Raw genomic sequence first — 21,189 nt, 5'->3', positions numbered from 1 at the left:
TTTAAAATTTCGGAGAGAAGTTATATAATTCTCACTTCTTTCTCATGTCATTGTCACAAATGCACCTCTTTTATCCGAACTATTACTGGACTTTCCGATTACAACACCAAACCCCAGTTTGGATGCCACCGTACGAATCAATTGAAACACGTGATCACGAAATTCAAACTCTTGTTTATTTTTAGATTGGTTGCCAATATCTACCTCTTTCACTACAACACGTTTGGCATCTGGAGTCACAATAGGTTTCGGGAAAACATCGGGGTGCGCCATATCTAATGAAAATAATAACATAAAATACTCAAAAATGGCTCAAATTGAAAACAGACGGTTGAAAAATAAAAATAGACCAACTTCGAAAATGCATTTTCGAATGAATTTTCATACATAATCCGAAAATACTTCTCCAGATTAAACGTAAGTTTTATAAACTTCAAAATAAGATTAATGTGAACAATGAGGCTCGAAATAAACAATATTTACCTTGAATTCCAACTTATTTTCCTCCTTTTAATGTGATGACACACAAGAATGAAGATATGAAGTGAAAATCTTGATTGAGAACGAAAGAGTTTTTGGAAAGGATTTTGAACAAAAATGGGTATGTGAACTGATCTTGCAGGTGACTGCTTTATTAAAATCACGTTTGATATTTTCGAAAGTACATCTCCGAAAATTACTGACACGCAAAGGTGACAGGCTTTCAAATTCCCGCTTGAAAAGTCCAAAAATATATTTCTGGAAAATTCTACTGAAATGCTCAATAAACAATAAATTAAATAGACACGGCCCAAGACGGATCTTCGGAAAAAAATTGTTTAAAAATGGGGTGACACTCATTTCATTTCATGTGCGATTCAGTGATTCAAATGGTTCATCTGAAAATACATCTTCAAAATCTAAAAGTTAGATTTTCATATATCTCATCCCGTTGAATCAGAACTTCCCAAAATATTTCTGAATAAAAAAGACCCACTTGCATTACTTCCGAACTTGAATGTTACCTACTGCTCCTCCCATTACAATTTAAGCGGTTATGACAGTATACCAGTCATGTTCCTCATTCTGGAAATAAACTTTTCATTTGTTAAACAATTTGTTTACATGTGCCTCTCATTTTTCCATATTATCCATTATACATTTAATAACAAACATGTGAAACTTTGACCAACCTCTTTTATTGTCAATATAAATGGAAAAATATTCATAAAGAAACCCATTACGCATGCTATGATATCATTGTGTTGCACATAATTTCACAAGATGGATGAGGCTCTTGCAGGCCAGTGACGAAAGCTAGAAAACAATATCATATAGTAATAAAATTTATATGTCATATAGTGTTATGACTATTCAATTTTATCACCAACCCAACACTTAAATCCCATTTATTCTCCCAACCAAACGGTCCTGGCTAAGAGTTTGTAACATGGTTCCAATTTGATCACAAGCCATGACGCATGATCAATGTCATGCTTTGTGCACACTATAAATCTCATATATTTTGAGACATTTTACCATATAGATTCATAACATATAAATCTCATTGATCTTGCAATTTCTAATGGGGATCCATTTGAACAAAGTCACAATTCTTGATATTGAGCTTCGAGTTTTCTTCCTAGTATTGCTCTTGTTTAGGATTTCAACTTCAGACAATCTACCAGCAAATTTTGTATTTGGAGATTCACTTGTTGATGTAGGAAACAATAATTACATTCTTTCTCTCAGTAAGGCTAATTTTTTGCCTTTTGGTGTTGATTTTGGTAGACCAACAGGTAGATTCACTAATGGAAGAACCATAGTCGACATCATTGGTAAGATTCTATAACACGCTAGTATTGTAATCGTCGTATATTTTAGCACGTCTTAACAAACTTTATATCTGATATCAATAGGTCAGGAATTAGGTTTTGATTTAACTCCGCCTTATTTGGCACCAACAACAATTGGACCGGTGATTCTAAAAGGCGTAAATTATGCTTCTGGCGGGGGTGGAATTCTTAATCTCAGCGGACAAGTTTTGGTAAATTTTTGCTTCACTTAATCAAGTTTAATATTAAATTCTCGTATGAATTTGCATAATAATAATGTACATCTGATTTTATTTATAGGGTGGTAGATTAAACTTCGACGCACAGATAGATTACTTTGCGAATACCAGACATGACATAATCTCTAGCATCGGCGTACCTGAAGCTCTTGATCTATTAAAAAACGCGTTGTTTTCGGTCACAATTGGTTCAAACGATTTCATCAATAACTACTTAGCACAACATGTTGCATATGCTATGTACAAATCAGATTCTCCTGAAACCTTCGTCACCACCTTGATATCAAAACTCCGAACACAACTCACTGTAATAATTCTCACAGCTTAAGATCTTTCTTTTTCAAGTTAAAATATAAAATAAAAACCATAGATCATCACATTGGTTATTTTGTATATGCAGAGGTTATTTAATTTGGGAGCTAGAAAAATTGTTGTGGTAAATGTTGGGCCAATAGGGTGCATACCAAATCAGAGAGATGCAAACCTAGTTGAAGGAGATGGTTGTGTCACTTTTCCTAATCAGCTAGCAATTTTATTTAATACACAGTTGAAGAGTCTAGTTGCTGAGCTCAACTCGAATTTGGCGGGTTCGAAGTTTGTTTACGCAGATGTCTACCATATTTTAGAAGATATACTCATAAATTATGCAGCATTGGGTATGTGTATAGCGTGACAATATATTAAGCGGCACATTCTTTGTCTGTTTGTCTGCTATTTTTATATAATTTTGATTATATATATTTGAACTTTAAACAAAAATTAAGAAGCTATTAGGACATTAAATTTGTATTAATCTAGAGTTAATTTGAATATATGTGTGTGTGTGAGACAGGTTTTGAGAATCCTTCTTCTGCTTGTTGCAGCATGGCTGGAAAATTTGGAGGTTTGATACCATGTGGTCCTACCTCAAAAGTTTGTTGGGACAGAACGAAGTATGTGTTTTGGGATCCTTACCATCCTTCTGATGCTGCAAATGTTGTTATAGCCAAACGTCTCTTAGATGGTGGTTCTGCTGATATTTCACCGATGAATATTCGACAACTCTTTCGGTCCTAAGGCATTTGGATTGGATCATTTATAGATGCACATTTGGGCTTTGTTGTGTGTGATTATATTAGGATACTTGAAATTATTTATTCAATCTTCATTCATCGTCGTTCATTCTTAATAATCTTGAGTTTTTTTTTTTTTTTTTGTTTCGGAGCAAAATAAATAAACAATGTAGAGTGAGATTCTTTACTATGAACACCAAACTCTACTCACTTAAAATCTTATTGAAGTCTGTGATTATTAGTTACCAATTCGTATTGGAATTCTTAATATTAATATAACTGATGCCATGAGTATAATTATAATGCTATTCTAGTCGGAATTTGGTGTAAATAAAATTTGAGTAAAGGTGTTTAGATCCTCGAACGGAGAATAATCGAAGAATCTAAATATATTTGACAAGTAAATAAGAATGAGTCGTGGAATTAGAGTTGATCAAACAAGTCAGTTTTTCCTTCTTGACACTCAATTCGGTTATATTGTATTTTGCAGGGTTTAAGATAGAATAGTTCAGTAAACAATGTCTCATTAACCATGACTTATGCTCCGTCGTATAAACGAAGAATCCGCTAAACTTATATATATATATACATATATATATATATATATATATATATATATATATATATATATATATATATATAATATGAAGATAACTTTGTGTTTGTAAAGTTGTGTTCTTGATAAATATTTCCTGGTTAATCTCTTAGAGACGAGTTAGGTGAGATCATAAAGTATTATATTTAGGGTAATATTTGTTGTTTATCCTTGTCTTTCTTCAATGAGAAGTATTTTTATACTCATCTTCAATTTCTAAAATCTTTAAGAAGTGTCTCTTTAAATTTCATGTTAAATGATAATTATGACATTCGCCGCTCTCTTTACTATCATATAACGTCTTCTTGATAATATTATGTAACTCTCGTGAGACCTTGGAGCTACCCCGTAACTGTTATACAAATCCGTACATGTCGTCTACTAACATGTCTCTGATAACCCTAAAGCTCGGGATCCGACTTGCTTTATCTATGGCAACTCGGCATACTATCTCTTCATACTCGATCTTAGTGACTTATAACTCGACTTCGGGAATTTCGGGATGTACATAAGCCCCCCGATCATGAGGTCCAACGGGATGAAATGTTCGGACAAAGATTCCTAAAATTCTTCCCTCCTTGAATTGAGTCCTATTTTCGTCCAACAGTCACCTTTATGGTCCGTTAATGTATGGCAATGAATTTTTAAAGAGGAATAATGGCGATCGTTTTGTCATATTTCTTCTTTCTCCTTGTCATGATAACTTTTATGGGGGAAGTCAATCGCTATCATGACCCTAGTTTGATATTGTTTTCTGACCGTTGTAAAACTCATTTCCATAAAACCCTTACCTCATTTATTCCTTTGTTCATTGTTTGTGAATCTTGTCCCTGTTTCTTCAAGATTTGTTAACCAGGTTTTTTGCGCTTTCTGCCAGTTGTTTTGCAAGCAAAAGTCTTAATTATTATTTATTTGCCCTTCTTACTCTTATTTAATTCTTTTATCATGGTTATAATACGCGAGTGTGATGATTCAGGGAATATACTGATTCCCCTTAATTCCCGAGAGAGGATAAAGCTCTAGGATGAATGCATGAAAGAGTGTGAGAGTCGTCTAGGGCAAGCATAATTTGATCAGATTATTAAGGAATTTTATGGTGAGATTTCTTCACCTTATAATGAAACTGACTAGGAGTCTTCGTCGTCAGGTTCTGTGGATATTTTGATGGAGATGACAGGGTCTTCTATTGACAAAAAAGTCATAAGCTACGACCACAACATACTTGACAAAAACTATATTTTAAAACTCCGATCTAATAGAAAGATTTCTTCATCTGGGAACGAAGAAGATGTTATGTTGTAACCCTGTGTGATCGATGAAAAAGTTTGCATCACTCGACCAAGGGGAGTATCAGACGAATATTTTTATTTATATTCAGGGATAATCTTGGATTTTAATATCCGTATCCCTTTTACTGATTTTGAATCTTGTCTCCTTACAACCTTAAACATCACCCTTCTCAATTGCGCCCAAATGGTTGGGGTTTTATTAAAGCTTTTGAAATCGTCTGTGAGGCAATGAACATACTTCCTACTTTAGGTTTCTTCTTCTCTTTCTTTGAGATGAAAGGAGCGGATAAAGGAGTTTGGGTTTCCCTTAGTGGAACCCTAGGGAAAAGTTTCCTCCAGGGCTACACTACCAACTATAAAGGTTTTAAGGATAAGTTTCTTCGAGTAAAAAGTGAGAAAATATGTCCTCAAGTTATGTATGTGTTGGATGGGGGTCATCGCTTCCTGATCTATTGGATGGATAACTTGCTTCCGGTGTCCGGTTTTGATTATGACAAGCTAGATGCTCTGGAAGTCTGAGTTTAGCTATTCTAGATGCCTTCCAGATAGTAAAGGTCAAGGACTTACTAAACATGGTCGATGATCCAAGACAAATCTCTAATTTCTTGGGTAATGCTTATATGTCTTTTGTTATGCTCTAGCGATCTCTTTATTTTATCCTCTCTAATCTTAGCTTTTCATTCTTTTTCAGCCGAAATGACGAACCTTAAGTTGATGAGACAAAAGAATAATGGTTGAAGCAAGGTAGAGGCGGGGAGAATAACCTTCCTCCAAGACCGACTTGTCTGACATCTAGACCTGAGCCTTTAAAAGAAAGAAAGAAGTTGTTGGGAAAGAGCACCAAGTGTCTCGAATCCCCGGAATGCTTCTCTTCACCCTCTTGGAAGTTCGAAGCTGAGCTCCCTAAAGAGGATGAAAACTTTGATGGGTGACCTTGTAAGTCATGTCGATCTGGAAGTCACTACCCTGGTGCAGGATTTCGGCGGCATCCATAAATCTAATCATTCAACCGCATTCAAGTTTTGGTCCAATAATTTTGATGTCTTAAAGTTTCTTTATGATCATCTAAATGCGACATAAGACGTCGATAAGGTGCAAACTATAGGTGCTCAACAACTAACCCAAAATATTGAGGCCTATCTGATGAGGTGTGTTGTTATGACCCTGGGTTTATTTGAAGTCGGTGATGCCTACGAGCAAAATGAAACTCATCTCACAAAGGAGATAACTCAATTGAAGGATAGTTTTAAGGTTCAGACCGACAAGGTGGAAGATTTGACCAAACAGTTAATAGAAGTGAAGAAACAAAAGGAAACTACGAACTCTAAATGTTTGGAGCTTGAAGCAGCCACAAATGGCTTGATCCAGGATATTGAACAAACTCGGGGGCGTAATAAGACACTGAAGAAATCCTTGTAGGAGGACCATATAGGTCTTCTTTCAACTGGCGATGAGGTTTTTGAGAAAGCTAAAACTCAAGTGATGTGCCTCAAACCTGACCTCAATATGTCAGATATGGATTTCTTCAAGGCCATGGTGGATGGTCAGCTTGTAGATATGGATGAAGCTTCTCTTGAAGCTGAAATTTCTAAGGATGCGATGACTAATGACCCGAACCCTGTTGCTCAAGAGGATCAATAACACGACATTTAAGTTTGTTTGTTTTTTGTTGTTAGCCATCCATGATGATGCACTTTTTGTAATCTTTGGATAATGTCTGTTTTATTTTCAATACAATGCTTAATCCCCCCTGAGGCCTTTTTGGGTATATTATTATTATTATCTTATATGCATTTTATCATAGTTATTCCCTGATTGTGTGTGTAGCCCCGGGCATATTTTAAATTATCCATGTTTATATTTAATGGTATGCATCAGAACCCAACATTGATTCATATCAACTCGTTCCTTATTCAATTAAGTCATAGATCTAAAGTGAACTAATTGACATGCTGGAAATTTTAATTTAGACTTTTTGGATAGGTAAACGGCTAATATAATCGGTTTGCTAGAGGTTCTTATTTACATGTCCGATTTGATTAGGTCAGATGTTTTATTAACATAGCCCGACCAAAGGTTTTATTTACCTGGCTGATTTTCTCAGGTCAGAGGTTTTCTTAATATAACCTGGCCATAGGTTTTATTTACATGGACGATTTGCTTAAGTCAGAGGCTTTATTAACATAGCTCGGTCAAAGGTTTTATTTACATGGCCGATTTGCTTAGGTCAAAGGTTTTATTAACAGAACCCGGCTAGAGGTTCCTATTTACATGGTCGATTTGATCAGGTCAGAGGTTTTATTAACATACCCATCCAAAGGATTTTTTACATGGATGATTTACTTATGTCAGAGGTTTTATTAACATAACTCGGCAAGAGGCTTTATTTACATGGGCGATTTGCTTAGATTAGAGATTTTATTAACATAACTCGGCCAAAGGTTTTATTTACATGGACGATTTGCTTAGGTCAGAGGTTTTATTAACATAACCGCACCAGAGGTTCCTATTTACAAGGCCCATTTTATTAGGTCATAGGTTTTATTAACATATCCTGACCATAAGTTTTATTTACATGGCCAATTTGCTTAGGTAATAGGTTTTATTAACATAACCCGACCAAATATTCCTATTTACATGGCCAATTTGATTAGGTCATAGGAGGTGTCTAGCACGCTTATCGCTCCTTGGACGAGCTTGGTTTTACTATAAAAAAACTAGAAAGAATAACACATAACCATATGAATTAAGGGTGCCTCTTTAAAATCCATTGTCCTTGCACGGTAAAAGAGTGTTATCCCCAATTTTTATTTAATAGTAGCATTACAAAATGTTAACTATAATAAAACCTTAGGGTGGAAACATTCCAAGACCTTAGTATTTCTACTCCTTCAAAAATATCAAGTTTATAAGCTCCATTATTCAACTTATGTCGGATCCAGTAAGATCCTTCCCAGTTTGGGGAGAGCTTTCCCTTCTTTTTTGTATTTGTAACCTTCTTCAAAACCAAGTCACCCTCTTGAAAACTTCTCAGATGGACTCTAGTGTTGAACTTCATGGCCATTCTTTGCTTCGTTGCAAATTCAGTTACATGACTCATTCTCCTTATTTATTCTATGAGATCGGCCAATTATCTAATCCCTCCTCATTAAGGTTATTATCAAAATTTATTCGATGTCGGGTTGGAGTGTTAACTTCTACTAGTATCATCGTATCAACCACGTACACCATTCGAAATGGGGTCTTCTTACTGGTAGAGTGAGGTGTAGTATGGTAGGATCATAGAATTTCGTACAAATATTCTGCCCAAAGCCCATTCGCTCATCTAGATTCAATTTCATTCCTTAGATATGATTTTATCCGTTGCTTCAGTATGGCCATTAGCGTGGGCTTATTCGACAGAAATAAACTGACTTTGTATGTCGAGGTGTCTACAGAACTCTATGACCAATGAACTTGCAAACTATATGTCGTTATCAGAAACGATGATCCCTAGTAGACCAACGCGACATATGATATTTCTCCAATAAAACCACCTTACCTTTTCTGTCATGATCTAGGGTACGACTTCAACTTCTACCCATTTGGTGAAACAATCCATTGTAACTATAAGAAATTTTAGTTTCCCGACAACCAAAGGAAAGGGTCCGAGAATATCATATCCCAGCTGGTAAAAAAGCCAAGGGAAAATTACTGAGTTCAACAACTCGGCAAGAGAGTGTATGAATGGAGTGTAAATATGATTCTCACAATAATTGATGAATCGTGCACAGTCTTGCAACATACTTAGCCAATAATATCCGACCCTGGGTTTTTTCCAGATAATGCTCTTCCCTGAATATGATTTCCACACACTCCTTCATGCACCTCTTTCATTATAAGTCCTACTTCTTCTTCAGCGACATCTCAACATTGGAGAGAATGTACTTATCTTGTATAGTTGGTCGGCTACTATGAGGTATCAGGAAGATATCCTTTTGATGTGCCGAGCTTCAGTCTCCAAATCTTGAAACTTTTCTTGGGTCTGATATTGAATGATGTGTGTCATCCAACCGCGTACATTTTCTAACACCATGACTTTCTCCATTTCTATTCTCGGTGCTTCCAAAGTTTCTTGAATCACCATTTTGTGTAACCTGAGGCCTTTAGTGCTGGTCAGACGGGCTAGTAGATCGGATCTGGAATTTTCTTCCAGGGGAATATGTGATACTTCAAATTTTGCGAACCAATGGCTTTAATAATGACACAAATTTTTTTGGCCGATTCTGGGCATGTTCAGGGGCTTCCAAGCGAAGAGGTCAACATCGTCTCTTAACGCCTTGATGATGTATGCTTCCTATTCTTGAGATAGCCTTGAACCTATCTGTGTGACCTGAAAATATTCGGCACCGATATGCACCTTTTTTAGTTCTCCAATAGGGGTCAAACTATCATCTGCCGGATCCCCTCGAGGGTCGAGGTCAACTAAATTCACCTTTAAAGTATTTTCTATCGTAGGACGATCCTACTGAATCTTATATTTCAATTTCAGGCTATCCTTCTAGCATTTCCTAGCCAATCCCTGATCACCTTTAATTACTCTTATTTGTACATATTCCAAGGGGTACTTCATGGTCAGATAAAGAGTGGACAGAGCAGCCTCTAGAATGTTAAATGTCGGTATTCCGATGATGATATTGTATGGTGATGACGCGTTTACTATCAGGTGTCTCACTTTGATTCCTTTGGCATTGTCTCCATTTCCAGAGACGCTCATGATATGTAGATGCCCTAGTACTTTGACTAGCTCCCCAGAGAAACCGACCAGAGTACCTTCGAAAGGTATCAACTAAGACGCATCCATGTTCATGCCTTTGAAATCATCCCAATACAATATGTCGACGGAGCTTCCGGATCAATTAACACTGACACTTCAATCATGAATCTGTACTTGTATGACCATTGGGTTATTCTCATGCACCAACACACCTTCGGAATCACGCGTTGAAAAACTAAGAACAATAGGTCTTTCTTCTTTTCCTAAAAATAGATTCTGCGACACATGTATTACTGATCGGGCGTATCTCTTTCTAGATGAGCATCTTTCTTCTCCACCAGGAAAACCTCCCAAGACGGTGTTGAGAATGTGGTGGGCTATCTGAGTCCTACACATTTCCTTGGTGTTTTCCCTTCTTGGCAGAGAGGTTTTCTGAGTTTGGCTCTCTCCTAGAAGGATTTTTCTTTCCTGTTGATCCTTAGACCTCTTTTATGTATGACAACATCTGGCCTCTTTGGATCAGGATCTCGATTTCCCTTTTTAACTTATAACAATCTTCAGTATGGTGGAATCTCAGACGGTGATAGGCACACCATGCATTCCCATCTTTTCCTAGCACAATGTTGAACCTCTTGGGGTGAGTGGGTTCTAGTATTAGCTTGAGATGATATACTTCTCGCATGGATATCAACATGTTTTGCATTGAGTGGGGTAAAGTTCTTGGTGAAGTTGTCATATGGCCTCCAAAAGGGTTTTATCACTGGCCTTTCCCTCGAACCCTACTTGTGGTGTTCTTTCCTAGGCATGAATCTGTCATGCCTAGGTTGTGTCTTTTCTTTAGCATCTCGAGATCTTTTCTCCATATTTCTTTCTTAACCCTTGATATAACACTTTTCTCTATTCATTACTTCCTCCATCCTAGTGGCCGACTTTTGTGTCAACGATTCATTAAAATGGTCGGCCTTTAGGCCGTTTTGGAAGGCTCCCATGAACATTTCCTGATTTTGGTGGGAAACTTTTATAGTTTATTCATTTAATCGTGAATTATATTCGCGGAGGGATTCAGAGGGCCCCTGGAGGGTGTTTAACAAGTTCGCAGTGGTCACCCTTATATGTTTTTTGGCAGAAAAATGTTGCACCATTTTCCTAATTAGATCTTGGTAACCGGTGATTGATAATCTGGGTAGGCTCATGTACCAGCGTAATGCCACATCCTTGAACGTTCCTAGCATAAGCTTGCATTTTAAAGAGTCGGAAGCCCTTACTATAGCCATTTGATTATTAATTGAGATTATATGCTCTTGTTGATCACTTTTGCCATCGAAGGATGGAAAAGTTGGTGGTTTAAAATTTTCTAGAACTTGGTCGCCCCAGATTGCCTCTGAAAGAGGTTTAGGATCAAGAAACTCCTCATTTTCTTCATCTTCCTTAGTGTTTTGTGTTTGCTTAAGTGTGTGAACACTTTCTTGCAAAGACTCATTCTGCTGGCGCAGATTTTCCATAATTGTCAAAAGTTGTGCCATGACTGGTAGAATGCGAGGTTCACTCTTGCTGGGGGATGACCCATACATCATGTTGATATGGTGTAATATATTGTTTTGTGCGGCCTGGGAATGATTTACCGAGGCCCCACGGTAGGTGCCAAATTTTCTTGATAAACACTTTCTGGTTAATCTCCTTGAGGCAAGTTAGGTGAGATCATAAACATATTATATTTAGGGTGATATTTGTTGTTTGTCCCTGTCTTCCCTCGGTGGGAAGCATTTTTATACTCATCTTCAATCTCCAATATCATTAATAAGTGTATCCTCAAATTCCATGTTAAATGATAGTCGTAACGTCTTTCGCTCTCATTACTATCATGTAACATTTTGATAATTTTTTATAACTCTCGTGATACCTTGGAGCTACCCAATCATCGTTACGCCGATCCATACATGTCATCTTCTAACACGTCTCTGATAACCCTAAAGCATGGGCTCCGACTTGCTTTATCTATGGAAACTTGGAACTTTTCATTCTCTGTATGTACTCAGCATACTGTCTCTCCATACCCAACCTTAGGGACTTATAACTCGACTTCGGGATTCCAGGATGTATAGATTGTTTCTAGTATTTAGGGTATTTTTACATCGGTTAGGGATAACTCACATATAGAGACGAGAAACTATGTGTATTGTTTCTAGGTGAAATTGGAGATTCCTATTCAGCCTTAAGGCTTAGATATTTATAGAGGTTCATTGGGCCTATACTAGAGAGTATATATTTCAACCAGTTTCTTCAAAGACGTGGGTAGGAAGAGACTAGTTCTTCCTTATACCATGGTGGATATGATTATCCTCCTTTACTCCCTCTCTAAGTTTGTTATCCAAGGATAGTAAAGAAACTCTTGTTCCCCTCCAAACCCTTGTTTTTGCTTTGCAGGACAAAGGTTTGTAACAAATTTCCCTACTCGATAATAAATATAGGGAAGTGAATGCCTTTGATGGAACATCAATTTCCTTGGAAAAAAGTGCTTTAAAGGCCTTTCTTGTAATATGTAACATTTCGCTTGAACGAGTAACACATGTCCCAAGATTAGTTAGTGATAATGTTTCCTCTTCCTTAGAACACTTAAGTACTTCGAATAGTTTTAGAAGAGATCTCAACCATTGGTGGAACACAATGAATCATACGGTCCTTAGTGGATGATTATTGTATAATAGGCTTCTAAAGCCCCATTTTGACTTGTTTTGCCATTAGTGACCTACAAAAGAGTCTTTATAATTTTAACATGTATTGTGAATGGTGTTCTAGAATTGATCAGATATTGGAGATTGTGATATGCAACAGTGACTTGATCTTTCGATGCGATGGGAAAAAGGTTGACCTGCAAGGTTATCACTCCAATTCTCAAGTTAGTAAGTGAATAGTATGAGTGAATGAAGTTTGAATTTGAATTGTACATGTAAAATGGTGTGCTTCCTCCTCATATAAGGGAATGGTTATAATAACTTACGGATTTCCAAGCATAGGATGCAAGGAGCTGTTTGATAGATCTCGGATTTGGATTTTCTACACTTTAACCCAGAATAATAACCCTACATAGAAAGTGACTTGGTGAATTGTTGCATTCTTTGGGTCATGATTTTTCGGTCTTCTTGTCGTCCCATAAAAATTTCCCCTAAACCATTGCCTCTACTTTGTAGTACGAGGTTTTTGTTAATCATTTTTCCTTTTGTATAGATTGTCGTCCGACTTAAGTGGGAAACCAATAGGTGTCTTTGTTGTCATTTGAAACTCGCTCCTTAAATGTTCCCCATGAATCATATGTATTTTCGTAAGTTCTATCATAATTATATTTGGAAACTGAAGTACTTAAGTGTTTTCTTGAGGAGATTTGGACCGTTGATAGTTCTTATTATCTTTCTTTTGGTAAATTATCATGTGATCTCTGAGGAGTCAGTTATATAGTTTCTTGAGAGGGCCTTCCTCGACGTGGGTCCTTCTTTAAATTAGGGTGTACTGACCCTTGAGGAAGACAAAAGGATTTGTATTGAGTATGGAGGGTGCGCCATTCCTTTCTATGAGTGCACTTTTTGATCCTAGATCTTTTCTTGCCCTTCAACAATTTCAAAATAAAGGTTTTTAACCACCAAAAGACCGTTCTTTCACTGTTAAACCCTATAAGAGCATACATCAAAATCTTTCAACACTGGTGTGATTATCTAAGAGGAACGCCTTTTTGATCCCTTTTATTACATATTTTTATAGTACAATGTAGTTCAGCAAACTACACGCATGTCCGAGGCTTTATTACATTGGTGCGGGTTACCCATTGTTTCAAAGTGTGTTCAGATAATGTGAAGCATTTCGAGAATCAATTATTTTTTGTTTCTCTTTCCACAAAGAGTCCCACATGATAATATGTACCATAGGAACCGGGACAGAGAACAAGTGTATTTGTTTCTTTCATAAGATTGGAACCAATGTCACTTTCTGACACGAAATGGATCATATGTCTACAAGAAAAGTGATCCATCCCAATGGGAGCTTTATCTTAAGAAACACTGGCCACCTTTATCAAAGAGTTGTGTTACATTGGGGGTGTCATTCCTCGGGATGAAACCCCAAAAACCGATTGAAACGACTTCTAGAAACCCACATGTTGATAAACGCTCGTACCAAGGAAGAGAGGAAGGTCAATTTTTATGAGATCCTAGTATTTGTATCCTCCGTCGTCAATTTCTTTATTTACACTGCCCTTAAATTTTGGTAATTGTTATATGTAGATTCAATGAAGAATGAGGAAATAATCTGCCAAATGAATAGGGGAATTCGAGTTTCCCCAATGATTACTAGTCCTTAAACATTCCAAGGTCGGCCAATGTTCCTCCTCTGGCTATAATGACAAGGATTTCTCATCGTCCAGAAACTCGAGGTGGAAATGCCTCATGGTTTTCTTTTGATTTTGGTTTTCTTGATAATTGTTGAAGGGTGTCATGTATGTCGGATTCTTTGGCTCATGTCTTCTTGGCCAGGCAAGGGACCTACACTCAAGGGGGAAATGCCTCATGGTTTGCTTTTGATTTTGGTTTTCTTGATAATTGGTGAAGGGTGTCATGTATGTCGGGTTCTTCGGCTCATGTCTTCTTGGCCAGGCAAGGGACCTACACTCCAAAAGAGCATTAGGTGTTTAATTTAGAAGAAGACTGCTCTTACCTTGCTAATTTGAGCGAAGGGGATCTCGATGAGGATTTATTGAATCTGGCGTATTACACTCGTTGAGCTTGTATCATCCCGGTCATTGGTGGGGCCGATAGTTAGGATGTCTTTTATTCTATCAATGTCGTAAAGAGAGACAACTATTAGGGGGGAATGTCTATAACCTAATGTTTCAGCGAGATACGTACCTGTAATAAGTATAAAAGACTTATGTTTCTCTTATTGGGATAGGTGACGCCTTGATTTCCTTCAATCTCCTTGGCTCGTTAGTTGACCAGGTAAAACTCTTAGAAGGGAAGTAGAAAATAAGGATAAAGCTATGGCCTCCTCCCAGGTCTATATCAGTTGCAAAGGCATCTCTCTACTATTTAGGAGGACCTTGAAAAATTGCAGCTTGATAATTTCTCTTTGGCCCAAAAACTATATGAATCGTCCACTTTCAGTCTCGTGGTCATTTCTAAGTCTTTTAAGAACACTTTATTACAAGTAGATCATTTTTACTCTCCTCTGCATATTTTAAGGGAACAAGGGTGGTTGGACCAAAAAATTAAATACGAAAAAGTCGTTTTTCTTAGAGATTAGCTATGTCATTCTCCACTTTTGCTTTTGTAAATGTAACACCCTATACTTAGAAGTATGAGTATATGAATATGAAATTAAGATATTTTTGTACCTGAGTAAGGTGTATGTGTTGGATCCCAAGTTAATTGGTCGGGTGTTTACCGGTAATTTTGATAAACAATCACTTAGTTTTGAATAATTACTTGCAAGATCAGGCTAGAAAATCCTAAGGCATGTTGTGCATAATTTCAAAAGAAAAAGTGTCCGAATGTTGTTATAAGTTTAAACTTAAGTGTTTAATAAAGCAACAAGAAAAAGTTTGAAGGTGACAAGAAGTTAAAGGTTTCGACTGTCTCAAAATCCAAAGTGAAATGAGTTGGGAAAAGTAATAAAGGCTCAAACAAAGTAAAGAAAAAGGTAACCGGTTTATTTTGATTAAATAAATGATACTTGGTGTACAAAATCATACATATTCCTCACAAACTCATTTCTCGCTCTGAATTGAATACTTTGAGTTCTATAGAGACTTTTTAATGATATTTCCACCCAATTCCTAACACTAGAACCACTATATATACTATATATAAATAACTGTCTACAACGGATACGTCTTCGACGTTTGATAATTACCCCATTTGATCCTTTTATCTTATCTCAATCGTCACGGTTGATGGCTTAACTTGTCGACCTAGGGCCAGTGTGTCGAACTCGACATTATGGTCGAACACTACTCTTGTCACTCACAAAACCACATGTCCTCATATTTAACTAAGTATTGTCGTAACATCATATTATCTTTGTAGAACTCAACACACCGATAATTATATTCTAACAAACCCCCCCCCCCCCCCCCCCCCCCCCCCCACAAACATAAAAAAAAAATGCCACTTTCGACCATTCGAGAGACAAGTGGAATTTTTTAAACTTCCAATACTATTCAGAGTGGTGCGCTGGCGTCTTCGTCGTCATAACCACTTTATCCAAACGCCTTTTCAAGATGTGCATCTAAAATATTTCCATCATGGCTCAGTTTTCCCAGGAAGAACGTGGGCCACACGAAAATCAACCTTTTCCATTCCACCTATGAATGAAAAACACGTGTAAACTAAAGGGTGTTAATTGTTTACTTTCAAGAGAGAGAAAAGGAGAAATGAAGAGTCTTTCTCATATGAGTATAAACATCCTATTTTTTACCATCTTTTCTTTTCCCCACTTAATCTTCAACTTCCCAATGTTTAGAAGAAACCACAAACTTCCATCAAAACTTAATCTTCTCCAAAGCTACTTACTAATTATGAACAATGGTGTCTTCATGAAACCCATAGAAAATGTTACTACTTGCATCTTTCTCTATACACCATATACCAATAAAAAAGAATACATCCAGTGGCTAAACAAGGTAGAATTTAAGAAAGCGAAAGTTTGGAAGAAACAAGGTCTCTTCAACTTGATCCAACTGTCCAGGGTTTGCCCTACATTCGAGCCCTCTTTGAAGGTAGACATATCAAACGTCCACGTCGAAGAAATAAAAAACTGACAGATCGAAGGCACTAGACTTGCCCTAATTACTCCAACTGACACAGGGTGTTCGATACAAGAAATCTTCACTTAGTACTTTATGATGTTTGCAAGGCGCCAAGTGTTTACTCCTTCTATGGCCCCTTCCGTTAATCAGAGTCATGGGACAAATTGGTTTAGAAGAGAATTCCCCGCCCTTACTATTAAACACCAAGTAAAGGTTGTTGAGATTTGGAGAGACTTTCTTACCCCCAAACTGCCGTCGACGAGGCTTGCAACTGGAAACGCTAACTTAGGAATTGTTGCATACCAACCTAATATGGTAACTAGACAATTTGGCTTTAACCAATGTCTATCCAATTCTCTTTTTAGTCTAAAAAGGGATCTTTGTCTGAGTACCATTGAAATGACTGAGGAAAAGTACCTTGCGTGCCTAACTCAACAGGTCAATGAGCGTATCAATCTCACACACTTTCAACTCCAAGCGTCATTCTATTGCACTAAAAAATTTGACACATGGTGGAAAGACTACCAAACTAACAATTTTATAGATGTACTGACTCTGATGGACTGCTTAACAAAATGTTTTTCTTTTCTGCAGACCAAATTCAAAAAAGGTAGAGGTACAAACATTAAAGAAATCTAAGCTTTTTAGCATTACTTTGAAATTGTGTATAACCCGAATAACCTTAGTCGAACTATCTATGAGGAAACCCTCAGTTTAAAAGAAAAACTTATCAAAAAGATACCTAAATTGAAAAATCACTTCTCATGTAAACGATAGGTATGATTTTGATTTAGCATTTCATCTACCAAAATTTCCACATTTGTCCACTTGTGAGCCTGCCTTGGCTTTTCGACCTCCTCCACTTGTGATCTTTTTTTTTATATATAAAATGAATGTAAAAAAACCCGCCCAAATAATAGTTTCGACTAAGCACAACATACACAGTTATAAGGGTCATCTTCATATCGACATCAAACATGTTAGGATCTTATCCACCAGATCTGCACGTGAGGAACCAAATCTTTCAGATTAAATTCCTTAGTCCACTTATGCCTCTTTAATGTGATTGTATCGAATTCTTGCAGTTGTTTCTCTAAGAAAAACATAAAAAAAGCATTGTTGATGCTAGTAAAAGCCCTACCAACCATCTACGATAAAATAGGTACCTCTCTTAATCCCTTTTTTGCATTCTTTATCAACAACATTCTAATTCCCACCTCATTGAAGATTAGAAAAAGATGAGGTATTTCATCTACCGTTGTTCCGAACATGAGAACTAAACAAAAGGATGAGGTCTGTGTCGAAGAAGGAGAGACACGTGTTTGTCTCTTAACCATTTTTATTTTCTTACGTCCCTTCCAATTATGCTAATATTTGTTGATGTACACTTCAGGGACTTTGAGGGGAAAACATGTTTCGTCGAAGCTTCAGACCCTGAATAAAAAAAAAAGAAGAAAAAGACAGAGAAGACCAAAACCATTGAAGTTGGTCTACACAATATACCTAAAGTTCCTTCTATTGTCCGAGTTATAAAAAAATATGAAATGAAGGAAGTCCCTTCATTGGCCCACAAGAAGACCAAAAAGAAAAAGCAGATTATCCCGTCAAGCAAACCAGAAAGCACTAACTCTAGCTCTGACGCTAAAACATCCCAAGTATTTTTTATTTTGCTCACAACTTCTCTTTGTCTGACATTTCAAGATGCCAACATGTTAAAACAATTTTTTGTAGGAACATCCTTCCGCTAATGCTATGTCTATCATTAAATATTCCATGTCTGTGTCCACAAGTTCTCCTTTAGTCTACCTTGGCATAATCAAAGACGACGTCGGGGAAATTACTGTCGATAAACCAACTGTGGCAATCGAGGAAAAAGTTGTGGAACATGAGAAAGAAACGGCCGAAGGCAGGCGTCCTGAACAAAAAAATTCATTATACTTGACACCAAATTTGTGAGTATTCTTTAGCAACAATTCTTGCTTTATACTTCTCTACTTCCCCCTTTTCATTGCATTTGGTCTTCTAGATCCACTTGACACCAAATTTTCTTGGCTCCTAGTGGTAGGTTAAGTCGATTCCAAGTTTCATTCTCTTCAATGCATTGAATTTCCTTATTCATAGTTCATCTTCACTTATAATGTTTAACTGGTTCATCATAATTGAGAGGATGAATGCTTCCGCAAACCACTGCTAAGTTGTATAATTTCTCTTCTTCTTTTGTGTTAGTTACATAATCATCTAAGTACCTTGTGTACATCCAAGAAAATCAATTGACCAACCGAGGTATGAGACCGACGAAGCCTATTTGAACGCTTGAGTACTTTGAGGCCGAGTTAGCACGATAACCGAGCATGATAGGGTTAATAGATCGGATAGTCGGGCTATCATTCACTAATTGGAATCTAGTTAGGACATTGATCTACTAATCAAAATCCGATTAAGATATCTGAGTAAGCCAAAAGGAGTTAACCCCCCATAAAGACGAGAATAGTCCAAATGGACAAGTCGGATCCGATGACAAGGCCAGGATGTCATTTGAAGGGTCATAAGAAACATATACAGGGTGATACATTATGCCATGGAGTTATAATTAGTGAAGAGGAAGACGTTACATGAGAATTATAAGGACGACATACATTATTGATAAATAAATTTATGAAGGATATGGAGAGTCAGGCAAAAGAGGAAGAGAGGGAGATGGAGACCTATAAATAAGAGTATATTTGGAGGGAAAATGACAAGAAAAAACGAGACAAACACACATAACAGACACCCCAACCATTCATTTTAGGCTCTCCTTGACTTAGAACAAGGAAGTAAACCTTTTAGTGTTTTTTAGCAAGAAAATTTAGCGTCCACCGTGCAGCCTCAGTAAAACTTGCCCAGACCACACAAAACCATCATAAAAAACGTTAATATGTCAGTTGGACGATGTCAGGATTATCTCACAATCGAAGCGACCCACCTCTGCCGCTAGATATAACTCAATTACTCGCTGTGGTAGAAGCATTTTATCAGCAAAATAAAGCCTTGCAAGAAAGTGTAGCATTTCAGTATGACCTCAAAACCGGGCAGTTCAACGAATCTTTAGCATAAAAATCGACATCTAATGTAGATGAGGTTATCACCCGAGCGGAATGTTACATCAAAGGAGAGGAGAGTAACATGGAAAAAATATCTCGATATGCAAAAGAAAAAGTGCGGACCAAGGAAGAAGAAGATGGGCATAGGAAATAATACTTTAAGCCGAGACCCAGAGATCAGCCAATATCAAGACCATCCCGACGACCATTTGAAAAAGAGCATGAAAAGATATCTAGGTAAGATATCTAATTGTCAATGTTGCGTCCCCATATAACATTATTATTGACAGACCCTCGTTCAATGCTCTAGAAGCGACGTTGTCCACCCTATATCTTACGTCAAAGTATCCTCTAGAAGACGATCAAGTTGGAATAGTGAAAAATGATTAGGGAATAGCCAGGAAATATTATAAAGATAATCTAAGACTTAGGAGAAGAAGTTATGTTGATGAGCTAATCAAGGGTGATCTGTTAAAAATAAATTTAATCAATATCGATATGAGGGATGAGCTATCAAAAAACCACCTCACAAACAAGGAGGATACAAGAAATGTGTAGAATAACGTCCAATCTGTTCACCCAACTCAAATTGGAGCTAGTCAGATATCAAAGGATGAAGATGAAAGAATCATAGTCAATTTAAACATAAGGCATCACCCTCTCGTACATGACCTTTTAAGCACACCAAGGAGGTTCTGTAAACAGGTGCCGAATATTTCAGGCTCACTGCTCGTGACGGTCGGCCAGGCGAAGTTTCTAGTATGGTTTATCAATCACTTCATTAGACGGGAAGCATCAAAGTCAACGAACAAACTTGTACTATCCATAGTAAGTAGGGGCAAGCCATGATCAAAAAGATATAAATCGAAAACATCATGCTGACTTGCAAACGACATACTCTGAGTGAAGGAATCAACTTGGTGGGCCTATATATCATGACAGTCACAAAAAGAATTACCGTGAAGTTTGACGTAAATGTCTGACAAAGAGAATGTCCTAGAGCAAGTCTGATGATAACGAAGATGATAAACTTCAAGAAAAAAGATGAGCTGGTCCTAAATGGTGAAGGTTCCTTTCATATCAATTAGAGGATAAATAATGAGGCTTACACGCTGGAAGAGTTAGAGGATATTAAAAGATCTAGGACCTGGAATATAATCGATTTTGAGTTTTATCATAAATTAGATTATCAGAATACACTATTTTCCCTTGTGTGCAAGGGTCTTTAACGAGACACCCATGGTTAAAAAAATGTATTGTGTAAAACATGTAATATAGGTCCTAGAACATAATCGGCTTCGGTCCGATAACGTTTAATATATTAGTTTATTTTTTTTAAAGAGATTAAAAATTAAAATAAAAATAATTACAATAGAAAAGACTAAAAATACATTTAACCTTAATTGTTACTCCCTCCGTCTCATAAAAAATATCATATTTGAACAATTCACAGTTCTTAAGGAAATGATTGAATGGGTTAGAATACCCCTATTAATTATAGTTAAAAGAGTAGTTGAATAAAGTAAAAGTTAATAAATAGAAGTATGATAATGGAAAAATAATAATAATTG

The 21,189-nt window shown here is 36.8% G+C and overlaps 1 protein-coding gene across 2 annotated transcripts; it reads left to right on the top strand.

The window, feature by feature from the left end:
• The first annotated feature begins 1,229 nt into the window (after positions 1-1,229).
• LOC127073180 (GDSL esterase/lipase At4g16230) lies at positions 1,230-3,224 on the top strand. Of its 2 annotated transcripts, none has more exons than XM_051014302.1 (5): positions 1,230-1,817; positions 1,899-2,026; positions 2,115-2,360; positions 2,454-2,709; positions 2,886-3,224. In XM_051014302.1, the coding sequence occupies exons 1-5, from the start codon at positions 1,565-1,567 to the stop codon at positions 3,107-3,109; spliced, it is 1,107 nt and encodes a 368-aa protein (XP_050870259.1). In that variant the 5' UTR covers positions 1,230-1,564; the 3' UTR covers positions 3,110-3,224. The 2 variants fall into 2 exon arrangements, with proteins under 2 accessions (XP_050870259.1, XP_050870260.1); XM_051014303.1 differs by having other exon boundaries at positions 1,231-1,817; positions 2,917-3,224.
• Positions 3,225-21,189: the final 17,965 nt, after the last annotated feature.

This window comes from Lathyrus oleraceus, chromosome 4 (genome assembly GCF_024323335.1).
Source record: "Lathyrus oleraceus cultivar Zhongwan6 chromosome 4, CAAS_Psat_ZW6_1.0, whole genome shotgun sequence".
Classification (NCBI taxonomy): Eukaryota; Viridiplantae; Streptophyta; class Magnoliopsida; order Fabales; family Fabaceae; genus Lathyrus; species Lathyrus oleraceus.
Note: the sequence above shows the minus strand (reverse complement) of the source record. Positions and strands in the feature narration are given on the sequence as shown.

Coding starts and splice junctions, on each gene's coding strand:
- LOC127073180 (XM_051014302.1), top strand. CDS start 1,565: ATGGGGATCCATTTGAACAAAGTCACAATTCTTGATATTGAGCTTCGA. Junction 1,818..1,898: donor AACCATAGTCGACATCATTG/GTAAGATTCTAT, acceptor TGATATCAATAG/GTCAGGAATTAGGTTTTGAT. Junction 2,361..2,453: donor AACTCCGAACACAACTCACT/GTAATAATTCTC, acceptor TTGTATATGCAG/AGGTTATTTAATTTGGGAGC.